Source organism: Carettochelys insculpta, chromosome 6, assembly GCF_033958435.1.
Source record: "Carettochelys insculpta isolate YL-2023 chromosome 6, ASM3395843v1, whole genome shotgun sequence".
NCBI classification, from domain to species: domain Eukaryota; kingdom Metazoa; phylum Chordata; order Testudines; family Carettochelyidae; genus Carettochelys; species Carettochelys insculpta.
In genome coordinates, this window is record NC_134142.1 from 43855564 (window position 1) to 43872062 (window position 16499).

At 53.5% G+C, this 16499-nt stretch overlaps 1 protein-coding gene across 1 annotated transcript in view; it reads left to right on the top strand.

Moving 5' to 3' along the window:
• LTBP2 (latent transforming growth factor beta binding protein 2) overlaps positions 1-16499 on the top strand; it is a 123058-nt gene that overhangs the window by 68520 nt on the left and 38039 nt on the right. The window contains exons 9-11 of the mRNA XM_074996784.1: positions 7746-7820; positions 14916-15038; positions 15924-16088. Of these exons, the coding sequence (XP_074852885.1) occupies positions 7746-7820; positions 14916-15038; positions 15924-16088 (363 nt within the window). The remainder of the gene's footprint in view (positions 1-7745; positions 7821-14915; positions 15039-15923; positions 16089-16499) is intronic.

Genomic DNA, 16499 nt, shown 5'->3' on the forward strand with positions numbered 1-16499 from the left:
TCCACGTGGAATGGCTAGTAAGGTAGAATGGAGTTACCCGACCTGGAATTTACCCCAGCTGCCAAGACTAACAATTCAAGGCGGAATGCTAACTGATTGCATGTGGGCAGGGTCTTGGTTTCACGACCACATCCAGAAGCACAGTGCCTCTCCCGGGGGCCTTGGGAATGTTGTGGGTCATATAGGAGATGTTTCTCACAGGCCATCTAGATGCAATACATCTGGGCAGCAGGACTCTAGCTCAACACAGCAGTTCCTGCACTGTTAGAGCTCCCTGTTCTCAACTCTCCCAGAGCCCCTTGGGACTTCCCATTGTCTGCTGCCACCAAGAAGTGAACTCTTTTCCTTGCCCACGACCTAGCAGTCTGCCTGCTCCTAGCAAGACAGTTGCCTGTATGCATTTTCTGGAGTCCATTGTGAAGGCTGGGTCAGAGCGTTCTTCACTTGGGGAGCAGGTCTACTCTGCTTTCTGTTAAACCAGGCTGAGGTGTGTGCTTAGTGTGTGCTTGGAGTGTTTGCGCAATCCAAGGAGAGAGAGATTTTGCAGTCTGGTTTTAATTAACCGTGCAAACTCCAGCCTGCTTCTCCCTGGCTGGCTCCATCCCTGGGATGTTTACGAAGGACCTACTGACTAAACTCAAGCCGTGCTGAACGCTGGAGACAGGGTCTCTTTGAAGCAGAATGTTGAGCAAACCACCAGCCGGTGTCTGCCTGCCATGGCACTGGTGCCATCCCTAGCTTTCTTGGGCCCATGCTCATTGCACAGCCTTGGTTCCTTGCCTGTCTCTGCCCCAGCTGATGCTCTCCTGAGCGCTATACTCTCCTTTTGCTGAAACCTGCCTCCCTTTCTCCCAGGAGTCCTGTCTGCTGCACGCTTGATTCACTGTCTACTGACTGTTCTAACTGGCTCGGCTCCATCACCTAATTATCAGCAATGACTCATTACCATGTCCGTCCGCCCGCCCCACATGGCTCTCCCTGCCCTGGCAGAGTTTAAAATAATCTTTGTTAAAGTCACCCCCATCCAGTGCCTGCACCAAATCAAAACAAAACAGCAGTCTTGTAGGACTTTAAAGACTAACACAATGACTTATCAGGTGATGAGCTTTCGGGGGACAGACCCACTTCTTGATAGATCTGGAAATTCTGATGAAAGTTAACTGGCACAATGAGAGTTTAACAGAAAGACAGAAAAAAAATTCAATGAAACCCGATGAATCAGCTACACAGACAGAAGGAGTGGGGGTGAAAATTACTTCCTGCAGGTGTCTGTTAAAGTAAGTGAGCTGAAGAAGTAGGTCTGTCCCATGAAAGCTCATCACCTAATAAATCATTTTGTTAGTCTGTGAAGTGCTACAGCACTGCTTTTCTCTTTCGTGAAGATACAGACTAACACGGCTACCTCTCTGAGACTGTGCACCAGATCAGTATGTCCAGCTGCTCACTGCCACCAGTCTCCTCTGGCTTCTGTAAACCCTTGGGCCTAACTCATTCTCTGTCCACACACAGCTGCCGCGGCTCTCTTGGTAGGTGCCTGGAGCACTAGAGCAGACATGTAACCTAAAAATACATTCACCAGTGTGTAGAGGCACCAGCTAGATTCACAGGATAGCTGCCATCCTGGCAGAGACCTGCTCAATGGTTTCGCCTGCCCAGTCACAGGTGCTGTGTCTGGAATAGCCAGGGGAATGGCTGGGCCAGTGTTCTCACGAGGCACTGGGGCTTCCATCCAGGGCAGTGTCTCTAGAAGTGCTGGCATTACATAGCTGAGTGTCCAGCAGGCAACCCAGGATTTCAGCTCATTTTTGATTCACTGCCAGTCTGACACTCTTTATCCTGCCTTAGCAACATTGCCCGTGTACTGTGCCAGTGCCCCGGGGCAGTGTCATATAATTAGGGCCCTACCATAGTCATGGTCCATTTTGATCAAATTCACAGCTATGGGAATTTAAATATCTTAAATTCCATGGTTTCGGCTACTTAAAATTGAAATTTCAGGTGTTGTGATTGTTGGCGTCCTGCCCAAAGAGGGAGGGAGAGCGTTCTGTGTGTGTATGTGGTGTGTGGGTGTGTGTGTGTGGTTTGAGCATTGGACTTGTGAATCCATGGTTGTGAGCTCAATTCTTGAGGAGGATATTTAGGGGTCTGGGGCAAATAGATTAAAAAAAAATCTGTCAGGGATGGTGCTTGGTCCTGCTGAGAGGGCAGGGGACTGGACTCTTTGACCTCTTGAGGTTCCCTTCCAGCTCTATGAGATATGTATAACTTTCTGCTGGTAGCACTGCCTTCAGAGGTGAACAGCTGCAGACCTGTACTGGCTGACTAGGAGCTCAACTCAGAAAGCAGAAATGCTGCTGGCAGAACTGCAGAAGCAATGATGTGTGCATGGTATTGCTACCTTTACTTGTGTGCTGTTGCCTGTGGTGCTGGGCTCTCAAACAGCAGCCACCACTCTCCAGCCACCCAGCTCTGAAGGCAGCAGTGCAGAAGTCAAGGTGGCATGGCAAGGTATTGCCACCCTTATTTCTGTGCAGCTGCTGGTGGGGCACTTCCTTCAGAGCTGGGCTCCTGGTCAGCAGCTGCTGCTCTCCTGTATCTGCCTGGTCCACAGCCACAGCTCTCTGGCCGCCCAGTTCTGAAGGTGGCAGTGCAGATGTAAGGGTGGCAATACTGGAGCTGCCCCCTAAAATGACCTTGTCACTTCCCTGCAAATCCCTTTTGGATCAGTTTGAGAGATGCTGGTTTCCCTTGTGAAATTTGTATAGTACAGGGTAAAAGCACACCAATGGCCAGACGTCACGGTCCGTGATGTGTGTTTTGGTTATGTATTTGGCAGGGATCTAATTATAATGTATCTGGCTCTGGGCTTGGAACAGCTCTGTCACTAACCTCATGTACAGGATGTCAGGAACCCAGAGCCACAAACTGTGGAGGGGGCAGTGCTAGATCCTCCTCTCCTGGGATAGGTAGTGATTGGGTGGCAGAGGAAAGAAAACAGCATCACCAGTCTTTCTGACTGCTTGAAAAGTCAACTTGATGGACTGAAAATCCCCCGTGGCTGACTTTACCGCTGGTGTCCCTTTTCATGCTGACATGCGCGACTGCTTTAAAAGCTGAGGTGATAAACATCTGGGTGAGCCCTGGGAATCCAAGGCTTTCGGTGGAGTCACTGGCTTCCCTCTGTCTGAGACTGTGAGTTAATTGCACCTGGCGTCCCAATTGGATCACTGAGAGAGCGCGTGTCCCTTTACCCATGCATAAGGCAGGCCTCGCTTGGGAAGCCGCTGCATTTGCCCATATAACAGGGATTAGGCTTGCTCAGAGCCATGAGCCTGGTTGACCGTGGAGGTGGGAGAGGCTTTGGAAAGAGCAGCTCTGTCTTGCCTGTGAGGAATCCCTTGTCCCTTAAATGCAGAGCTGCAGTCTGCAGAACTGGCAGGGAGGCAGGCTTGGCAGGCACAGCATTTAATCTGAAGCCAGACCTCAGTGCTTTCAAGCAAATCTCAAATCCTCCAGCCCAACAGGTACTGCTGAGCTGCTCCCTCTGTCTCCAGCCTCAGGGCATGGCTACACTATGGGCCCCATAGCATCGTAGCTGCAGCACTGCCAGGTAGACACGTCTTACACTGGTGGAAAAGATTTCTCTGTCAGTCTAGGCAGCCCACCTCTGCCGGAAAGGGTAGCTCAGTCGCTGGGAGAATGCTTCTGTCCATGCAGCGGGTTAGGCTAGGTTAACGTCCATACTCAAGGGGGTGATTTTTTCCACAGCCTTGGCACCAGAGCCGCATCTGTGTAAATGTTAAGCACCAGTCAGGGCTAAGTCTCTCTGTGACCTTCTGGAAAAGAGACAGATGTGGACATGGACACAAAGGAGCCAAGCCACATAACCACATGTTGGGCACCGTGGTCCTAAGGGCTTAGTCCTGCGCTGGAATAAGTCTCCTTGATGACAAAGCTGCCTTAACTGGGTTGCTGAGGGCTCCCCTCAGAGAGCATTATGGACAACCCAGGATGATCTTCAGTTCAGACCCTAAATAGGACTTGCTGTTGTGCTCTTCTTTTACCCATGGTAGAGTCTTTCTGTGGCTTGTGGTTTTCCACTGCCTGGTGGATTGTCTCAGATTTGTTGCATCCATAATATGCTAAGTACCCCCCAGGCTCTATAGACAGACACGTTCCCTGCCACGAAGAACTTGCAGATTTGCTGCTGGAGAGCAGAGCTACAAGTGCTGGATGGGGGAGGAGACTGGGTGGATGCAGGGTGTCAGGAGACAGCCGTATGGCTACTTAGTTGTTACACCTATGTTGTTCCAAAACGTGTTCTACTACATGTGGGGGAAAAATCCTTCACCCCACAAAAATCTCTTTCCAGGACAAAGTGTCCCTTTAACCACTCCTCACCCCAGCCTGGGCCCCCTTCCCAGCTCCTCCCACTCCCTGAAGTTCACTTTCATTCACTCCAAAACACAGTGCCTGAATTGGGCCTCTTTGGAATTTATTGGCTGGATTGTACTTGCCTATAAAAAGTTTGAGAGATTTAATTATGTAGGTTATGGACTATTTTTCAACCCACCAAACTATTTTAAGAAACTGCTTAAAATTCTGTGTAGTGAGTGAGTGCATCAGGAAATCATGCCCAGAAGAGCAGAGAGCTCCTTGGAAAAAGGGGGAAAAGGTAATAAACAGGCCCTGGGTTGTTATTTCAGCATCTCACTGGGGCCTGTGTCATTCCTTCCATTTCCATTTCCCTTGTCACGTGGCACTGGGTAATCCAAGCAGGGGACTCCAGACATCACGGTGGAGAGACGACTGATTGCAAGTGTTGTGACTGTGCTCCTTTGCTGGCATCAGTCAACGGCAGGAGCAACCAACTGGAAAATGTGACAATTCATCTGCCCAGTCAGGCCACCATCAGACAGCTGCTCTCTGCCTGGTCTAGATGTTCTCTGTCATCTTTCTGCACGTGAAATCTTTGGACTTGTAGCACAGGCAGTTTTGGTGGCACTTTCTCACCTCTGAATAGCAGGCTCCTTAGCTAGAGTTGTTGGTAGATGTAGAAGTTACTTGTTAATGCTACCTATTTGCTAGGGGCTTAAAGGCAAATTTTCTGATAAGAGGTGTATGCATGAGAATAGAAATAGGCGGGGAACCTAGGCCTGTCCACCTTCCTATTTCCATGTAAGCTGTGTGCTTATATGATGAGTAGCTGGCTCCAAGGTTATGATTCATTGGGGTGGGGAGGTGAATGATAGTGGGACTGCAGCTTATACACCCACACATGAGACCTTTGACATCCCATAGTAATGAATTTCTTAAGGAAAACAACATTTGCTTGTCTGCAAGAGGTGGGCCAGTGTGTTAGTGTGCAGAACTCTCCGAGCACTTTCATCTCCTGCTGCGTGGGTGCCCACATGCATCTAGCGCTCCTGTACATTAAAAGGCGAACTCTGTATAGCAATCAGTTCTGCAGGATATGGCACATATAACCCTGAGCCTGCTTCATGAATGCTCCTAGAGGAGAAGGGGATTCTTTGCATTTCTCTTGAGTCTGACTAAGACACTCACTCGTCCCTGCATTGGTCTACGTTGTGTCTTTAAGCTTCTTGCTCTGCGAAGTCCAGGGAGGACACTAAATGCTGTGGGTGACTTTTTTCCCTCTTCAGCTCTTGTATCCTGAGCCTCGTAATAACAACCGTGAAGCTTTGCCTTCCAATACCGCCTTCCATTACAGGATGTCAAAGCTTGACGATGTCTTCTGAAGAAGTGGGTCTTGCCCATGAAAGCTCATGACCTGATAAATGTGTTAGTCTCTAACGTGCTACAAGACTGCTTGTTAGTGGTGTCTTCATGTTGCTGATGGCGAAAGTGAACCAGAGAGGGAGAGTAACTTTTTGTGGGGTCACATGGTGAGAATAGAAGCTGGTCATAAGAGTGGACTCCCTATGCCTGGTCCCCACTTTTCTACCCAATAGATTATATGGCTTCTCTGCTGTGTCAAGGGCCCTCCTTTTGCTGACCCTAACCCCCTCATGGCATGACCGGAGAACGATCACTGAGTTGTACGCACTCTTACTTTTCTTAGCCAGTCTAATCTCTGACGTGGAGCTTTCATTCACTTATGGTTTCCCAGTCTGAGCGACGTTGTTGGCATTGTACTGGGGGCCATTGTCAGCAAGGCCCAGGTTTGTGTCTCTGTCCAGCAGTCTGAACTAGTCTCACAGTGCAGCATACATGGATTTGTGCCCATCTACATCTGTCTGGCACATACAACTCTTCAGACAGGGTCTTGTGCCCTCTGAAGGTTCTAGGGAAGCAAGGAGAGTTAGAGTCTTGCGTGTGGCGTTAGTGATAGACAGATCCTGCTTCCGGGAAGGGATGTTGAGGCGGCGGAGGAGGGGTGTTCGTAGGATGACGACACTGCTCTAGAGAGGTGACTGTGAGAAGATCGGACTCTTCCCTTTGGGAATGCGCATCAAACTACCTTTCACATGAGATAGCTGTTGTCGCTCCTTGAGGGTCTCTGAGGACGAGCACCTGCTGCAAATTGGAGCAGAGTTACAACCTAGAACCCTTACAATTGCTTGGGTTTGGAAGCTAATTTCTAGAAGCCTGGGGAATAGCCAAGTAGGCTGAGGCTGAGGTCACAGAAAGTACCCAGACACTTTGGGAGTAGGTAGGGCTGCTTCAGACCACCCAAACTCATGTCACATTGGGAGCGTAGGTTAGAACTAAGGCCAATTGGTTGCTGTGGTAGGAAAAGAGCAAAGACCTTAATAGGATTCTGTTGATTGGAAACGAAAAGCTAGGCCCAGAACATGTGATTTACTATTGAAGGTGTTTTCCTGGGGAAGGTATGAAAAACGTCAACTGACTGCCCTTTACTATAACATTGTTTAAGCCCTTCTGATAATATTTCATCGTAACTGAAAACCATGTCAAAATCCATCCAGACTCCAGCATGTCATACGTAGAGCCTGGCTTGAGAGAAGCCCTACAGGAGTCTTGGTCATCAGCAGACAGCCTGGGGAGACAAAGAAGGGGTACAAGTTTTCCAAAGCACTAAGTTCCAATCTCAAAACTGAGGAACCTACATGTTCAATGACCATTAGTGGGGCTTGGGCTCTTAAGCCAAGGGGTGCTTCAGAAAACGTTACCTGGGGCTTGCCGTGCAACTCCCCTCCACGCCAGGACTCTTGTCACATTCAGCCTTACTCTGACCCATGCCCATGGTCTCCAGGTGTTAGAGTGAATTATTAGACCGCTCAGCAGGGCTAGCAGTTAGAGGACAAACAGTCCTTGGAAACGCTATATGGTGACATTGGGTCTCTGAAGCAGCTGCTGTTGAGCCACTTCCTTTCTCCATCCTGCTCCCCCTCCTGCCTCAGGAGACCATGGCCTGGGATGGGTTAATGTGGCACAGCCCAGCTTGAGGCTGTGCGGTATGTTGTATGGACCCCTTGGGCCAGGCTTTCAGAAGTGGGCAGTATCCATTTAGGCCAAAAATAAGTGGTCAGATCTTTAAAAGAGTCTGGTAAGTTGGGTGTTGACTCTTTTGGAAATTCCAGCCCCAATCTCACAATAGGAAGGGCTGAACTGTTCTGAAAACTCTTGTCCCTCTTTAGGCACCTAAATGGGAGCTGAGTTCTCAGGAAAATCTGGCCTGAGTTGTGGGTGCTGAGCAGGAGGGCTCTTGAAAACTTGGCTGAATGTGCTTCTGATTCATTGACTGTTTGCTCTTGTCCTAGCTCATCCCGTGATTGAAAATGGCCAAGTGGACTGTCCTCAGGGATACAAGAGACTGAATCGGAGCCACTGTCAAGGTAAGGGTGCAGCTCTGGTCCCTCCCTCAGACTCCTTATTGGCAGAGTAATGGTCACTCCTTGGTGTAAAATGTGTTCGTTTCCTGCCCTGGGCCCAACCTACTCTGAATGTTGCAGTTAAAGAGCCCCGAGCCTTACAGTGTGAAAGCAGCTAGCTAAATGCCACTGACTGTGCAGAAAGATGGCATGTCCCTGACAGCTCAGGCTGTTTCGCAGCAGTGTCAGCCTTATCTCCAACCCCCTTGATTCTCTGAGTGTGCCTGCACTAATGATGTGCAGCTCTGGCCCAGTTCAGCATGTACTCAGTGGTGTTAAAAACAGGCCATGGGTATTTTCCTGTTGCCTGAAGCAACTCCAGCTGCGAGTTACCAGTGATTTGAGGCGAGGGGGAGTTTGTTTGGGTTTCTCAAAAGAAGGAGTGGTCAAAGCGAAAGGGAGTTGGCTTGGAAATCTGTCTGAACCAAGTACGTAAACTTTGTACTCTGCCAGGCTCCTCAGAGTCTGCCTTGCTCCAGGGTGTGGCTCGTCTCTGCACATTTCCACCCCACAGACTCCTCTGCCCCACGTTAGTGGGTGGTTGTGCGTGGGCCATTCACCCCAGATCCCCCTCTGCCCCACACTTGGACTATGGGCTCTCTGGGCCATTTACCCTAGACCCTCCTCTGCCCTTCATTGGTGTGTGTGTGTTTGGGCTGTTCATCCCAGGAATCCCCATTGTCCCCTGCTCGGGGGTCTATCTTGTGTGGGCCAATCATTCCAAGAGTCCCTTCTGTCCTGCACTGGGAGAGAGGAGCTTTATCTCTGCCATTCACCCAGAAGCCCCTCTGCCCAACATTGGGAGGAGGATGTGTGTCTGGGTTGTTCACCCCAGGAATCCCCTTTGCCCACATCGTGCGTGCGTGCGTGCGTGCGCGCACGTGCGCGCACACCCACGTGCCATCCACCCTCAAGTTCCCTCTGCCCCTCGTGGGCCAATCACCCCAGCAGTCCCCCTCTGCCTCCACATTCTTGGTATCTGTATGCAGTGTTTCCTGCAAGCTGAGTGCTTGAGTGGCCACCCAGGGGAGATTCAGGTGTTGCCCAGCTGATTAGCAGAATGCCTGCAGCCAGCACCGTATGTTTCTACTGGTGATGCACATCCCCATATGCCTTAGTGGATGTAACAAACTTTATTCTGCCCAAGGTGTTAAAAATGAGAGGGAACCCTGGCTGTGTCCATCCCATTCATCTTGGGCATCCCACTTGGTCCACTTCTGGAGGGGGCTTTTCCTGATCCTTATTAGGGAGAATATCTGGCATGGTTCAAACCAGAAAGTCCCTGTTTTCCAGCCAGCAATTGGAAGCTGGAATTTCTTGGTCACATTGTCATGGATTCCTCATAAGCTGTCCCTTAGAGGGCGCTATCTGGGCCTGGCCCATGCAAGCTCATGACCTGCAGTCTAGCAACTCATGTTCTTTAGCAGGGACTTTCTACCTCACTGTGTCACGTAGAGAGTCCCCCTAGAGCAAAGGTTCTCACACTGGGGACAGGACCCCTCAGGGGGCCACAAGGCTACTACATGGGGAGTCACGAGCTGTCAACATCCACCGCAAACCCCGCTTTGTCTCCTTCACTAATAATGGTGTTAAATATATACAAAGTGTTTGTAATTGATAAGGGGGGTGGCACTCAGAGGCCTGCTGTGTGAAAGGGTTATCAGTACTTAAGCTTGAGAGCCACTGCCCTTCAACTTCACCGTGTCCTGGGCCTGGAGGATGTTCACCAGCACAGGGGCCTCATTTCTCTGCGACTGTCAGTGTACGGCCAGTGTCAGGGCTCTGGCTGGGCCCTCTGTGGTTCCTGGCGTGGGGAGGTGCTGGGGGAGAGAGGTGTGGCCCTGTGTGCCTTGCCTTCCAAGGGACCTTTCTGAGAGTGGCAGGAGACGTGCCGTCCTGCCGATGCCAGGCTGCCTTGCGGTGCCATACGCTTCCATGCCCATGTCCTTGCTGTGGCTGTGGGAAGTGTCTGGGAGCCCGTTGCTAATCTAGGACCTAATCCAAGGGCAGAGAGAGCAATCGGACGAGCAGAATGTCAGAGAAGGGTGATCTGGGCGACGGGTCCTGCCCAGCAGAGGTGGGAGGGGGAGTGGGGTGACAGATGAGAGCTGCTGCATGTTGGGATGGGGCCCAGGTGGACTGGCCCGCTGAGCTTTGGGTTTTGTTAAAGCCTTGCTGGGAGATGGCAGCAGGGCCCAAGCAGGAGTTGGGGAGCCCTCCTGCTGCTGCTCTGTATGGGATCACTGGCTCCCTTTGCTTGCTAAAGGCCGGAACAGCCTTGCAGCATCAGCACGGTCCCCAGGCCCAATTGAGAGCGGCTGGAAGTTGAAGCGCCGATTGGTGTGAACTCCGGCGGTCTAGCTGTTCCGGGGAAACCCCGTACCCTCAGCATGCGAGTTCGGCTGTGCAGGACAAAGCCTCCACGTGAACAGCTGGGAGCCACAGCACAGACGCTGCAGAGGCTCCCTCCTGGGGCTCCCGGCACCCGGCTGTTCAGCAACAGGGACAGGGGCTGAGATTGTCATGGAAGCTGCTGGCTAGTGCAGAGTAGGGGAAGAAGATGGGGACCCCTCCCCCAGCTCAGCTCGATCCAGCAGCTGCTCACTGGAAATGAACAGGGGGGCAGGCAAACATGTCATCAGCCAGTGCCAGGGGCCAGGATCCTGGGTCACCGTACGCTGTGAACAATGCGTGTAACATGTAGGGGATCAATATAGCAAGTGTGAAAAATGGGGGCGGGAGCCTAGGGGTCTGTGGGAATGTAATAGAGTCCTATGGAAGCCCGAGCCCCTGCAAGAGCCAGGGAGCACGGCATCTCAGACTCGGGTCGGGTTTCCTCTGCACGCACACCCTGTCGGTCCTGTGAATTCACTAGGGGCTTTGCACTATGTGCTGCCCCTGTCCTGCCCCTTGGGCACCTGAGATGCACCAAGTGGCATGAAAAGCAGCTGTGTGCTGAATGGGGAGAAATGGCTGGGCTGCTCGTGGTTCTGGGTTTGTGGGCTCCCCTTCTCCCAAGGTACTGTTACTGGGGGGCCAGCCACATCACTGACTGGGGGTGGGCGGGGTGGCCGTGCTGCCTCTTTGTCATTTGGGGGTTCCCATGCTGGGGGAGTCCTCAGCTGCCCCCTTTGGGCAGCTTTATTGTGTGACAGAGAGAGGTGAGGGGCTGGAGCCGGGAGTGGGATCTAGCCCTCTGGTTTCTATTAGCTGCACAAAGCTCAGCCCCCACTGCCAGTGTAGCTTGTGCTGCTCATCAGTACAATCCCTGGTATCCCTCTGCTCATTCAAGTCATTCATGGCTCCAGGCGAGTCAAAGCCATTCGGCTCCTCAGGGTGATGAGCTGGGTGAGGGCTGCTGGCATATGCCAGAGAGGAACCTTGTAGCCTCTGTCAGGGATGGATGCACCAAGCCTCTGCCCTGGGTGAGGTTCGCACCATGTTTGGGATTTGATCCCAACTGTATCAAGCATCTCCCCCGGCTGGGGGCTCCCTGCTTGCCTGCAGTCTGGGCCTCTGGTGCTACATACCACGAATCGCTGTTTCTGACTCAGTAGCGGGACCCTACATAGCACGGAGCTACCAGCAGAGGGACAAGCAGGACAGGAGTGGATGTGAGCAGATGGGCTCTGGGGGTCAGGTGCCTGGCAGTATGCGCAGGTGCCCTGGGATGGGATGTCATTTCTGATCACTTGAGGACAAAGTAGGAAATGTCTTTTGCACTGGGCGTCTTCTGCCCAGGGCGTGCTGGGCTGTTCCTCTCTGCGGCGGCCCTGGCTTTACGTCGGAGGAGGGTGTGCCATGCTTTGCAGGCTGCTGTGGTGCGGTATTCACAGGTAAGAGGCTCTGTTTGGTATTTCCACCTATCTAGCTGGGTGGTGCTGGGGAGCTGGTCTTTTTTGGCTAGGGATTTAACTATGTACATGGGGTATGTAGACCTGGGAATGCTCCTCCTCCTCTCCATGCTCTGCTAGAATGCAGGATCCAGGGAGCTGACTAAGATGCATGCACCGGCTGGGCACTTCTGTGCCTTGTATCTCCCAGCACAAGAACTGCACATGTCCCAGTACCCTCTGCCAAACCTCTGTCCCAGTACCCTCTGCAACTTCTCCCCCCCTGAACCCGGCTGAATGGGAACAGCTGGGGAAAATTTCCCACTAAGAAATTACACCCAGCAAGAGGGAGAGGCAAACTGCTGCCACAGACACATCTACTCGAGTACCAGGTGCCGGAGTGCCCAGGGTTATTCCATTCCACTGTAAGACTCAACCTGGCTAATCCTGGCCTGTGCTTCTGTGTTCCACGTTGGAAGGGTGAAAAGCACCAGCTGGAGTCTCCCATTCTGTGATGGGGGTGCTGGGTCCATCTGATGCCTGCAGTGGGGTGCGCAGCTGGGGAATCTGCTCCCTCCTGCTGTGGGCCATGTGACTGGCTGGGAGGTTGCTCAGTTGTTTGGCACCTATTGGCTGGGAACGGGGAGGAGCCGTGGAAGAGGAGGGAAGTGACGCCTGCTGCCCTTCCTGCTGAACGTGTGCCGGTGATAAGTACTTAGCCAACACTCGGGAGCCTTCCAGTTGTCTTTAAACCATTGAGTGACCTTCCAGCTGCATCCGTCCTTTGCAGGTGGCCCACAGGGGAGAGGGAGTTCTCTTGAGGTCACACGCTGCACCGGTGGTAGAGCCCTGGCTCGGACGTGGGAGCTGCTAGTGCACTCGTGTATCCCCAGAACCAGCTGCACCAGTGGCAAGCTGGAAACATGCCCCCACCCTCTTCCTAGTGGTGCTGGGCTGTGGGTGCAAGGGCAGGACTCCCCAGCCCTTTCTACGCACCTATACTCTTTGAGTTTTGACTATTCATCCTTTGCAGACAGCGCCCCAGTCTGGCCACACTGGGGGTTGGTTTGAAAGGAGGAGACTTGCTCATGAGTCAAGTCCTGCCACGCCTGGGGCCGACAGCTGTAAAAATGACCCTGCCAGGATAGAGCCATGAGATGCAACATGTGGTGTCCACAAGGCTCCCAGCATAGACCAGTCATCCCAGCCATCTATGCAGCTGCACCTAACAGGCCATGCTCAGTGGGCGTGGGGTTGCAGTCGTCCCAGACTCCTGTGAAATAGTTCACAACAGAGGTGTCCGATGGGATGCTGGACGAGCTGAGACCAGGGAGCTGATGCTTTATGGGAAAGGTGGGATATACGATTAGAGGGACTTAGAGGTTTGATCCAATAGAGCAGGTAAGATGCTAGACTAGCAGCTCTGATAGAGTCAAAGCGGGGCCAGGAACTTTCATAGCCATTCCTGTCCATTCGCCAACATCTCTGAAATAAGTTAAAGAGCCGTTCAATGTGCAGGCAGCTGCAGGGAGGAACAAAGGGGATGTGGGTAGAGCAGGAGGCAGGGAGCAGACAGCACGTGAATGTGGCAAGGCAGGACTCAGGGACCGAGGAGAGGAAGGTTAAGGAAAGTGTGGCAACTCCTGGCACATTATTACACACAGCTGGAGCTTGGCTAGCGAAAGCCAGGCTCCCAGGTTCCTTCCTAACCCATTGCATGCTGTACAGCTGCTGCATCTGGATGGCACATGGAGACTGGACTCAGCTGGGTGAATCTGGAGTCTCGGTAGCAGCATAGGAGAGAGGCCAGGCTAAGGAGAAGGTCTGCGTTGGCTGTTTGCTCTGGAAACTCCTTTTGCAGGGTAACACAGCCCACTGGACTAGGTATCCTTAACCCTGCCTCAGCGTGGGAGAGGTACTAGCTGGCCTGTGGAGGTGCCTTCCAGCCCTACATTGCTGTGGCTGTCAGGCCCCTAGAGAGCATCAGCTTGAGAGAGCAGCACTTTGCAGTCAGGTGACCTGTGCGATACAGGACACAGCCACTGACCCTGCCAACAGCCCACCTGGGAATCCAATGCCGACAATGGCAGGTATGAGCCTCTTGGCGCCTGGAGCTGGGCCCCCCAGGCTGTATCACAGGCTGTGACCACGGAGGGAGCTAGGCTGGAGATGAGATTGCTTCAGAAATGGAACAACTGGAAATCTCAGAGGGCACCGACCACATAGTCAGTGCCTTGAGGGGCCCTGCCAGGGCCTGGCATTTCTGGGATGCGGGATCCTCTCCCAAAAAGCCTAGTGCTTGTTGATGGATGTAAGAGAAAGAGGCTGGCAGGACTCTGCTGGCCCTGGAGTAGAATCCTGTGCCTGGACTGAGGGGATGTTCTCAGCTGACAGCATCTCGCGGGGAACGGGATGTCTCAGGGATGCAGGGGCAGGTGGTCACAACAGTGCCCTCATGCCTTGTGTCTGAGGCTCTTGAAAGCTGAGCACATTGGACCGTGTGCCCCTTTCAGCCTTCACTGTGGGCAGCACAGGAGACAGGGAGTTACTGGCCCAAACCTCACGTCCATTAGCAGAGGGACAGAAACACGGGCAGCCAGATGCTACCTGCAATATCCTCTGATCCTGTCTAGCTACAGAGGGACTCCCCTGCTCTGCCATGCTGCTAGCTGTCCGGGTCTTTGCTCGCTCCCAGCGTCTGCATCAGTAGGGCTCTGGCCAGGGCATCCTAGGCAGACACTGCTCTCAGTCCTTGTGGGCTCTTGGTGCACTCCACGCCTGCCATAGTGCCTTGTATTAGACCCTCCTGGGCCCTGTACGTGGAGAACCCCCCTGGGCATTCACACTGGTTCAGTGCTGGTAAGATCAGCTGTGTTGCAGGAGGGTAATGACCTCTGCTGGTTGCATGGCGGTCGGTATCAGCCCACTGTGGGGAGGGGTCTTGGCAGGGCCTCAGTGCTGCTTGGGAGGCTGTTGGATACACAGTTTGATCAGTCAGTCTGCAGGTCCCAGCCCTGCTCGGTACTGACACTGAGTGGGCCGTGGGAAGGGAGCACTGCCCATCTGGCTGCATAGCACTAGGGCAGTACAGGTGGCTGTCCTGTTGATTGAAGCCCCTTTGTTTCCTGCTGCAGTCCCCCCTCTCGTGTGCTGTTCTTGCCGACTCCGTTCAATGGACAGGCCTGGGGCCCTGGGGCTGATTCCATTCTCTGCTTCCACCCTGCAGATATCAATGAGTGCCTGATGCTTGGCTTATGTAAAGATGCCGAATGTGTGAACACCCGCGGCAGCTTCCTTTGCACCTGCAAAGCTGGCACCATGCTGGACCCATCCCGCAGTCGCTGCGTCTGTAAGTGCTGCTCGGAAGCGGCTGCCTGGGGTCCCCAGTAATGTCCCCCAAAGCTTCCCCAGCACCGACAGCAGGAACCAGCAGATCACGAGCCACATGGGAACAAGCTATCGTGTGTCAGTGTTCCCTTGTGCGTGCATGTGTCCCTGTGCCCTGCATGTGTGTCGTCGGGGGCTCTGTGTGTGGGTGTATTCATACCTTTGCAAGAGGTGGATGAGTGGACGTGCCCCCAGGTGTCCTCTCCCTGTACGTTGCTGCTGGGCTCAGCCCCCGTGGGGTTCTCTCCGACTCCTCCCTTGTTCGCATCGGGTTGTTTGGGGACCTTGTGCCCAGCCCCTGGGAGACAGCCATGAAGGTAGTGGCCACTCACCAGGGGTGCGCTGGCGGGGAAGGTATTGAGAGCACCTGCAGTGGAGTATCCGGAGTCGAAATGGAAGCTCATCCCTTCTATGCTGCTTCTCTTGGATCTGCTCGCTCCGCTGATGCTCCCAGCCGGGGACGAGACTGAGTTCCTGGCTAAGGAAGAGGCCCTAGGGCTGACTTCCCACTCAGAGCTAGGCTGGGGAGAGATGTACTGTGGAAATTCAGCTTCAGGGAGGTGGGCTGGCAGCTTTTGGCCAAAGTCCTCATCAGCCAGGGGCAACGGGTGTGTGGCGTGAGGGGAGGGTGCCCCGTGTAGGGGGAGTGAGGAGTTCCTTGTGGTGGAAGCAGACCAGTAGGGCAGTGGCAGCTCAATTGCAGCGTGATAAGGCCCTGGGACTGGTGCTAGAGAGGCAGAACTGGGAAGGCCCTCGAGGGAGATGACAGGCAGCACTTTTCCTTCTGTGTGTGTGTCACAGAGGCAGCAGCCTGGCCTCCGACACTTACCCTGGGCTTGTGTTTCAGCGGCTAAGGCGGTGTCCATGGAGCAGGGGCTGTGCTACCGCTCGGCAGCAGGAGGGGTCTGTGCCCTGCCACTTGCCCAGAGCATCACCAAACAGATCTGCTGCTGCAGCCGTGTCGGCAAAGGCTGGGGGAAGAACTGCGAGAAGTGCCCCGTGCTCGGGTCAGGTGAGAGCTCCGGTTACTGCCCAGCGGCGCCCAGTGTTCTAAGCCCGGAGCTTGGGCTCGCTGCACCTTACACCTTCTCCTGACTCCGCGGCCACAACCATCCCAGGCTCCCTCCTATGCGCTGGTGTGTTGGGAAGTGGGTGTGGACGGTGCAAGGGGGACTGAGTGGATGGAGATTGCCATCCTTGCAGCTGCTTGCTAGAAGGCAGAGCGGACTTGCTGAGAGCAGCCGGCCCCTCTGGAGACTGGAGCGGAGCAGAGCAGATTCCAAGCCTGCAGCACAAGCTGCACAGTGAGTGGACCCCAGCTTGGGGTTAATAGGCAGCCGTCACACAGCAGCACCCTGGAGCAGTGGTGAGCAACCTGGGCCCCACCAGATATTTTGTCTGTTGCTGCCCATGTGTGGGGCTG